This window comes from Aptenodytes forsteri, unplaced genomic scaffold, assembly GCF_000699145.1.
Source record: "Aptenodytes forsteri isolate BGI_AS27 unplaced genomic scaffold, ASM69914v1 Scaffold69, whole genome shotgun sequence".
NCBI classification, from domain to species: Eukaryota; Metazoa; Chordata; class Aves; order Sphenisciformes; family Spheniscidae; genus Aptenodytes; species Aptenodytes forsteri.
Genome location: NW_008795885.1, coordinates 1,931,981 through 1,941,881, shown reverse-complemented (window position 1 = coordinate 1,941,881; position 9,901 = coordinate 1,931,981). Strand labels below are relative to the sequence as shown.

The 9,901-nt window shown below is 38.2% G+C and overlaps 1 protein-coding gene across 1 annotated transcript in view; it reads right to left on the bottom strand.

Moving 5' to 3' along the window:
• The window catches only part of CCDC112 (coiled-coil domain containing 112), a 10,921-nt gene extending 1,169 nt beyond the window's left edge, over nucleotides 1–9,752 (bottom strand). The window contains 8 exon segments of the mRNA XM_009284166.2: nucleotides 805–900; nucleotides 1,622–2,032; nucleotides 2,844–3,234; nucleotides 3,828–3,903; nucleotides 5,288–5,377; nucleotides 7,145–7,266; nucleotides 9,045–9,160; nucleotides 9,707–9,752. Coding sequence (XP_009282441.1) covers nucleotides 805–900; nucleotides 1,622–2,032; nucleotides 2,844–3,234; nucleotides 3,828–3,903; nucleotides 5,288–5,377; nucleotides 7,145–7,266; nucleotides 9,045–9,160; nucleotides 9,707–9,709 — 1,305 coding nt within the window. The 5' untranslated portion in view covers nucleotides 9,710–9,752.
• Between the last annotated feature and the right edge of the window lie 149 nt (nucleotides 9,753–9,901).

Below are 9,901 nucleotides of genomic sequence, written 5' to 3'. Positions count from 1 at the left end.
AAAAATGATCAGGGGGATGGAACACCTCTCCTGTGAAGAAAGGCTGAGAGAGTTGGGGTTATTCAGCCTGGGAAGGAGAAGGCTTCAGGGAGACCTTATTGTGGCCTTTCAATACTAAAAGAAAGATGGGGACAGACTTTTTACCAGGGCCTGCAGTGATAGGACAAGGGAGAATGGTTTTAAACTAGAAGAGGTGGACTAGATGACCTTTAAAAAGTCCCTTCCAACCCAAACCATTCTGTGATTCTATGCATAGGTGCAGCGTAAACAAAACACAGGTGGCTAGCCAGAGAGACTTTTCCCTCCGCACTATCACAGGAAATGGCAGAAACATGAAATCAGTGAGAAGGGCAACAACTGCTTGCTCTCATTAAATTTTAGTGATTTAAAAGCTTAAACTCTAAGAACCCAGACAATGTTCCCAAAACTCTTCTGGAAGCCAGCCTTAGTTAATTAGTGATACAAAGCCATTTTAAAAATAAAAAGCACCAGCCATATTGTAACTCATTTGTATGAGCTATAGGCTTTACCCAGAATAAATATTGCCGGGAGACAAATATATTCTCTTGCCTTTTTTTTTTTTAAAAACACAAGAACAACTATGCCTGCTGCATTTTTGTCTCCTGATAACAAGCATGACTTATGTTAAAATTTTTAACAAGCATGACTTATCATTTAAAATTTTTCCCTTTATCAACCATTTAGATAAGTAAAAATAATTGCTTTTTAGAGCAATGAGGAAAAAGGTTGTTTAAACAACCAAGCTGCACACACTTCCGATTAAAAAAAAAAAAGGTAAGTTACCTTTTCTCTTAACTTTGCCAACCTTTTTTCTTTTTCTCGTTTCTCTACTTCTTTAGCTTGTTTTTGTAGAATCCTTAGCTCTAGTTTATGTAGATCCTGAAACATAGCAAATGGAAAAGCAAACTTTTCTTTGGAAGTTAAAAAAATTGTATCAAAATATATATCCAGCCTTTTCACAGGTTTTTGTTTTGACATTATCTTGTCATAGTACAGAGTAACATTACACTAGATAGCTACTTGCTACAGCTTGTCCTGCACAAACAGATTATAGTTACACAGTATTGAAAAAAAATTGATTGTAGTACTTTAATCTCTGTTTATGAAATGAACTCTATTGTGAATGCTGACAATATCGGTTCTCCAGTAACCAGATTTACATTGAGATGGGATCGAACTTGACCTTATAGCTACTGAAACCTGCAGGATCTTCAACACCTCTTTTTATTTCATACCTGCATACAACAATCAGGTCTTTTGACATTTTTCTACAGCATGGAGAGCAACACAGCCTAAGCTGTTTTTCCCAAACATTTTCACACTGAAGTAAATAAAACCACGTCTATATGTAGAAAGAAGCATGGGCTTGAATAATCCTGTAGAACTTAGATACTGAGGAAAAGCAACATCTTTTTCTAGAATAAAGTTTCACACAGTTTCTTGTATGTAACAGATGCTGTTATTCATCGTGGATCAAAAATAGACTTAAATTAAAAATCCTTAATACCCAAGTTTCATTAAAAGTGCTTAACAGACTATATTATAGGAGGAAGTAGGTGAATTTAAAATAACGTGCATAAATGGAGATGTAATTACGCACACGCTCTTGAAACTTAGTAATTTCTTCTGCAGCAATTCTCTTCCTTTCCTCCTTTTCAGCTTCCTCTCTCTTCTCCTTTTCAAGCTTTTCAAGTTCCTCTTTTTCTTTCTTCTGCAAGGTATACCTTTCCAACAGTAACTTCATGTGGCACTGTCGCTGGCGTTCTTTTTGTTGCTTTTTCTCCTTCTCTTCTTCTAGTTTTAGTTGTGATGCTTGTTCCATTGCAAATGCTACTGCTTTCTGTTTCTTCCATGCTTCAATTGCTGCTTGTTGTCTTTTTCTTTCTTCTGCTGCTTTTTGCTTCTGAGCTTCTTCACGCTGTAGCCATGCCTCCTTGAGCATTTTTTCTGCTTTCTCCTTCAAGTTTCCTTCTTTTTCTTGCCGCTGCTTTTCTTTCCACTTCTAAATTGACTGCAAGAGAACAGCGGGGGGGGGGAACCAAACGGTTTTCATGAGAATTTTTACACATTCCTGTTAATTCAGTCTGATGAAAACATATGCTCCAAGGATACAAACTGCAGATAGGAATTAAAAGTCTACTAAAGGCAAAACTTAAAGGCAAAAAAGCGCCTATGTCTGCTTTCCCACAATTTTTTTTTCTATTTTATGGATCATACAGGCAGGTTTAGTACATGCCTACTAAAATTATTCAAGTTATGGCATCCATATTACCTTGAAGTAGTTATGAATATGCTTTTTTAAATGCAAACATATTTCAGGTGTTAATTTTTTTCTTCAAATTAACAATTCCAACTAGTATTTTATACACTGACATAAAAACTGAATTATCTTTTATTACTCAGATGGATAGTTCTTGAAGGAATCATAATTCTCTATGTCAGAGGTACATTGCCTATATGGTAGGACAGATATTCTTAGGGACAGATGTAATAAGAACTGCAATTTCAGATAGGATCACTTACTGCTCTGGGATTGGCATCTAACTTGCTGGACCACTGCCATCAAAAGCATTTATAGTACACTTTGGTAATACACAGCCCACTTCAGTGTGTTGTTAGGTCTACGCTTATTGGTAATTCTTTAAGACAAATATTTTTGGCAAGTTGAGGATGCTAAAGACTTCAGTTATATACCATCAACTGTAACAGAAATCCACCTAGTGCTACCGCCAGAGAGGGAAATACAAAAATAAGAAATGCATGCATTTTAAAAATAAGTACTTTTTCTTAAAGCTACAAAAGCCCTAGAGGGGTTATTTTACCTCTTTCTTTCTTTCGTGTAAAATTAGGAATTCCTGATACCATTTGTCATGCTGTTCAATATCTTCTTTTGTTCTTCCACAGAGATACTCAAGGGCTTCATCCATGTAAGATAGCCTTCCTTTGTGTTTTGTCCGTACTTTCAGAAAATTTTGATGATCATAATCATCCCAGCCTCCTTGCCGCCCTCCTGTTCGCTGAAGAAATCTTTCAAACTCTACTACTTCTGCAGGTAGATGATTTCCCAGTGTTTTATCAACTGAGACCCTGGCTGATGATAATTTCAAAACTTTTTCTGTTGTTGAGCTGCCTAGCGCCCACTGTTCTACTTTTCTCTCAAAGACGCTGAGCTCATTAATGACAGTTTTTTCCTCCTTCAAAAGCTGTTCATATCTGAAAAGAGAACGAACACTGAAATGTAAGAAGAAAATCCAGTATTCATTGTTCATTCACTGAAAATGAATTTTGGAATTGTTCAATGCCACACAAAAGCTATTCTTCAAAGATTAAGAACTGAAATGGTAACACAGATGACAGCACAGTTGTAATGATCCCATAATAAAGCACTACACAATCAGAATTAAGTTACCCTTTTAGTGAAAGCACATATTTATGGCACTCAAACAACTAACTCAATCCCCTCCTGACACCAGTAGAAAGGGGAAAAAAAAAACCCCACCCACTTAAAAAACAAAACAACAGCAACAACAAAAAACCCACAATCTAATCTCTTCTGCAGCCTTTCTCTGAAAAGCCTTTTCACAGGCAAATCATTGTCACATTGGACCACTGCAATTTCTATATAAACAGCCTCTCTAAAAGGCCGTTTATCAAAGATTCTAACGTTGATAGCTTGAGTTTTGATTTACATAGCACAGGAATCACTAGCAAAAGAGCAAATCAAAAGAATAGTTTACTTGATTAATGCAAAGTTTTGTCTCTTATGAAAGCACTTTTTCTTGTAACTGAAGCATGTATAAACATACATTTGCCTCTGTTCCTCTTTAAAAGCATTGATTGCATTTTCAACTTCTTCCATCATTTCCTTGAGCTTGTCAACAACTAAAAAGGAAAAGAAGAAAAGAGCATATCACTTGAGAAGTCTACAGTATTTACCAGTAATTCAGCACTATCCAGAAATATAGGCACTTGCAGAGACTTCTGGGACACTTTTATTTCAGTGTACAAAAAAAGCATGCATTTCCATCTCAAACAGCCTTAAAGGAGAGACTCTCATTTATTCAAAAGGTGTGATTTCACAGTGATTTAGCTAACTGGATGCAAATCCCAGTGTAAATGTTTATTTCCATTAAACAAGTCTCATTCTGAGTGACCTTCAACTGATTCACAGAATAAGACAGCCTTATCCTAAAGAGTTTCTGCTTTTGTTTTTTATAACAATGCAATTAGTGACTTAAGAATCACACTCAATCTTTGGTTTATACCAGGCTGTAGCAATCCTGTTTAACCTACAAGTCACTATTTTTACAAAGCTGACAAAGAAACGTCAAAGTAAGACTTTATCCTGTACTGTCAGCAGGCTGTAGTCCTGATATGGAGAAAGACGGTAAGACAGCTGTCTAGAGAAGATCTATTTTGCAATGGTAGAAAAAAAATTTAGAATCTGTTTTAAAACAGCACAACATCTCTATGGACACGTATTGAACATATAGTTTACATATGTTCAATATGTAAACATATATCCTTGCTTTAAAAAATAATAAACTAAATTGGTAGTTATATCATATAAAACTCTTAGTTCAGCTTTCAAGCCTTGTTAGTTCTTGGTATCTTTGCTGACAGCTTAAGAAGATAATGCATTTTTTTATAGAATAGACACTGAATAACTGAGATGAGATGCATTTTATCTAGCATCAGAAAGCCCTCAGCTGGTAGGAGGGCTTCAACCTGAGCTCCATATGAGGTAGTAGCATATCACTCTACACTCACAGCAGGAGAATGGTTCTTTCAGTGCCTACTTCCCAAAAGTTTCAAGACATCCAAACTGAACGAGTTGTTTCAGCATTTTCCACAGAATATTCCAACTTACACTTCAAGCCATGTGGACAGCTAGAAATGAGTTCCCTGTAGACCCTACTCTGTGACCTCTTACCAGATGAAAGGGAGCTATATCTAAATGGCACTAGAATACTAACTTTATTTTACATAAGGCAAAGAGTTACATATAGAAAATACGTGGCTTTCAACAGCCTGAAGAAACAAACCCACACCACTTCTAAGACAGAGTAAGTTTCTCTGTTTCCACACCAAACTGCACGATCTTTCACCATTTCTTACATTTCTGCATTCTTCCCTTCCCAGATTCCTGGAAAAGCAGACAGACTGGAGAAGGAATATCCCACATCTGCAGGAGAATCACAAGCCCAACTATGCAAGAAACCTGTCTATAGAGGAAAATGTTTTTAAATCTGTCATCACAACTTACATTCTGGTGTAGGCTTCACATCTTTTAATTGTTGCTGAAGTCTCTTCACATTATTTTGTATTTTTGATAGCTGCTGCAGGATTTTAGCTTCTGTTAAACAAAGTAAGGTGCTGATAGTTCTAACAGTTTCTTTGTGCATTTTCAATAAAAGAACAAGACCAATGAAGTGCCCAAAATAACTGGGGATTTCATCTAAGCAGAGACACAACTTCTGTTTGATCATAAGAAACTGCCATAATACTAAGCATTTTAACATGACTGTAACTGCATGTAGCTGACTGCACGGGCCATGTATCTCCCCACACAGCATCAACAGATTTTAAAATTAGTAGCTCCTATTTCTAAAGGGGTCAACAGGACAGTCATATCTACATTAAATCAGGTTGTTTTTTTTTTTTCTTTCCAAGCCTTTTATCAGGTAACCAGAGCTTGTAGAATATTGCCTATGCAGATGACACCTCCTCTAGAATTTTGAGGGAGACTCTGACCTAGGCCTCAAAACACTCAGCAATGAAGAGAAAACAAACTTGGAAAGCATATGTGAATGTACTACTTCAACGAGATTTATTTATTTGCTGTGTTAACTAAAGTAGAATCAATGCTTGTGTACTCCAAGCATGCATGCACTTATTTGCTTTGTTACCACTTGGCTCCTCATGGGTCCATAAATACAATACTGATGAGGATGAAGTCCCGGATACATCTTAGGTACCAAGGAGCTGTATCTTCTATCCTAAAAGATTTGGTTTAAGGAAGGGACAACAGAGTCCAAGACCTAAATGTAACAAAATGTAGCTAAGACATGATCCTACTTAGTTTCTACTGAGACTACAGAAAGTATAAAAGCACATAGATCATGCTGAAAGACCTAACATAGTAAATGGGAAATTTGGGGGTTCTAGTACACATGCTAAAAGATCATACTCTAATACTCCTTCACATCTCACATGTAGTGCCTTAAACCTCTCATCTTTGGCCTTTTTATTATCTCACAACAGTATCTCCATCCACACTTCCATGCTCCCTTCTTACCCCTGGAAAATTTTCTGAACTTTTTAGCTTAGTCATTCCTCAGAAATATTTACATTTCTTAAGGACTGCAAGATGTAAAGGACATGACAAGTTTCCTTAATTAAAAGACACACATTAAAACACATATAAATTTGTAAGGTAAGTGTACGTTTAGTTGTCTCTATGTGTCCTTTCCCATCTTCAACTTATTTTGTTTTGATCTTCTGTATCAGAAGGCATAGCATGATTTATTTGATTACTTTTGAAAGAATCTAGGTACTGTGACCAGGGAGTCACTTTTTTTCCTGAAGTATTTAGTCTGTAAGTGGAACAGATATTGTAGGACAGACTGTGTACCATCTCACAGCACTATTTACACTATGAATATTCATCATCCACAAATTTGAAAAATGCAAACACTGAACTGTTTAAAAGTGTATTTAAAGGCAGCAATCCGTGTGTGAAAACTTACGTTGCAGTAAGTATATATTTATTGTACCTTAGCTAGACTACATTAGATTTTGCAATACACACGCAAAATTGATTCCAACTTTCTAAAACAGTAACTTTCCACCGACGTCGCTGTGGGTGGTATCTGCTACATTCAAGATTAAAAGAAAACAGTTAATAACACAGAAAGCCCAAAATGTTTATGCCTCTAAATTTTACAAGTAAATTGTGGAAGCCTTCTTTATAAGCAGTACACATGGTGAAATACCACATTTTTATCAGCATCTACCTTCCACCAGAACTAATCCCTCCGTACTACTGATTATTAAACCATTTAAACAAAAACCAGTAGAGTAAAAAAAGGCAAACAAAAAACCCAACTAAAACCCCACTTACTTTCAGTTTTCCTGCTGACAGTCATGCTATGTTCCAGTTCCTCTAGTATGCTGTATTCTACCCTGAAATCACTCTTCTTATTGTAAAGATGTCCATTTTTGTCTTTTTCTATATTTGCAAGCCTGGAAAAAAAGGTTGCCACACTGAGTAAGACACGAATACTTAGCAAAGCCCCAAGATTTTCCAAGGTTAGACACAGCCTCAGCTGGATACAACAGGACTATCTTAGATTTTATACAAATCACTTGTTTGTTCTTACAGCTGTTTTCAAGGAAAATCTTTCTGCAGTTTTAAGACTACACACCAAAGTAACCCAGTAACTTGAACAAGAAAAAGAAGTTAACAAGGAAATTACCTCGCTGACAGGCAGCTGTTCATACACTGAAATGGCCTGAAATTTTATCTGTATGCTCACTATCAGGGAGCCTTATGAGAATTTTCATTGGAAAGCACAGGGGCAGAGACAGGCTGTATTAATGCAGTTGCACACATAGATGGAGCCCCAGCACAGACAAAACAAGTACATTCTCTCGGCCTTAGCGCTAGTAATAGTACTACTGCAACTGAAGATTCAAATTCATCAGCATTTAAATAACGAGATATTAAAGCTGCTACCTTACTTACTGACTATGCTTTATGTATAGTACAGAGAGCTATAGGTGACTTTCGCCTTCTTAGCAAGGTCAGAAGCTTTAGAGTACAACTCAGAGCGGCATGTGCTTTGCCTTACTACAACCAGGCAGTATACTAGGGCTTGACCTACAGAACTGCATATGCAAAAGGACTGCAGATAGTGCAGTCCCGAGCACATATGTGAAGTTTGGTGCCACCACATTAGAGATCAGAACAGCAGGACACTGGTGCCACACAGTACAGAGACATCTGGTAGGATTCCCAACGTTAAGCAACACTACCTACAGCCCAGGAAACAGTGTCTCTCAGTAGCAGCTTGGTTCTTCAGCAGACTATTGCTGCTATATGGTTCAAACCCCTATACAGTGCAGTTTATGGTTCGCGTTTGCTGTCCGCTGGAATTCACAGACCAGACCCAAGTAACCAAATCTCCCTACACAGTGCACTAGAAGCCTTCAGGGCACAACAACTACAAAAGGACAATGTGTTGTAGTTAAATGGCATGCCTTGTTTGAAGCTGCTTGGGAACGTCTACATTACCCAGCAGTCAATTTTTGAGCCATAACCCAGGATCCAGAATAACCAAGGAGGAGCTGATTCAGACAGCGTAAAACACTGCTGTGAGACTTAAGTGTCACTGTTCATTCAGGGTTCACAACTACAAACCTCTTCTTCAGCCAGGTGGCTATGTCAGCTCTTCCTCATAAAGCTCAGCTGTGCAAGAAACCTCCATGTTCTTTCAGCTGCCAGCATAGTTGTTACAGCACTTACTCAAGACGTGGGGAAACAGATTTAAATCACTTCTGTGCCTGAGCTGTCTTGAACCCCCATTTTGCAAAGCAGTGGCCTAGATATTCCAGATGAATTGAAGTGCTTTCAATCTTCTCTGAGGAAGCTGTTGTAATGCTGCTGCAGTTCCCCTTTTGTTGGTATGTCTTAAGGGCTTTAGATCCTTAGAAGGGTAAACACAGCTGAGTAGGAAAACTGAGAACTCAATTATGCCTCACGCACTTTCTTTTTTGCACATCGAGTGCAGCAATAGCTTACTAAAGAAGATGACTGACCAAAGTCCAAATGGTAATTAGAACAGGGCATCTTGGAGCTCATGAGCCTATCCTGAACTACTGTAACAACCACAATAATCTGCCCGAGCTCCTGAAAAGGAAATCTTAGCCTAAAGGTTTCACTACCATAAATTCTTACCTTGAACCTTATGTTACCTCCAGAACAGCATGAAAATATACTTATGATGAATTGTTTAACTTACTGAGTTTTTAGCTTTTCTGCAGTTCTTATGAATTCAACTTTCTTAGCTTGTTCAGCTTTCATCTTCCGGTTCTGAAATTGTCGACCAGCACCTGCAGTACTGGAACAGCTGTCATTCTGTACGTAACAAAATCAAATATTATTCAAAAACAGTATTTATTTTTTAAATGCTCATTGGTTATTTTTAAGCAGACACCACCACAATGCAGAGTAGCAGCATTACTTCAGTTTTATACTGGCGCAATTCAACTAATTTTAAGTCACACGGGAATAAAACTGGAGTGATGAGTGATGGCAAGCTGATGACTACACAAAAATGCATTCTTCAACAGAAAAATGGAGAGACTGCAACATCAGCTTGCTTTAACAGAGGCTGCTCACCACACTGCAATACTAAATCAAGGCAACTGCCTTGCCTCTCACGGCACTCAGTCTCTTGACGAGTCACAGTAACTACCTACCTAAGTATAAGCACGTAATCTACATTAGGCAGATTACCCCCCTTTCATCTTGTTCAAGAAAACCACTAGCGTAACTTCTGAAATCTGCTTAATATCCCTTGCAAATTGCCAACTCTTATTCATAGCAACCCTCAACATTCTTAACATAACCACTGCTAGGAACAGCAGATTATGAAACGGCCTGTTCAGGTTATGAAGCTACCATTTTGAGGCCAGCTCAGCAAACCCGCACTGCTTCCCACAGGTTTCTTTTTAACGTTTATCCCTCCACCTTGTACGAGGCTGGCACTCCTCAGCGGCCGCCTCCCGGCAGGCCCGCAGAGAGGGGCTCCCCGCGGCCGGCGGGAAGGGCCGGCAGGGGAGGCAGCGGCCCCGCGCTGCGGCGCGGTGCGGCCTT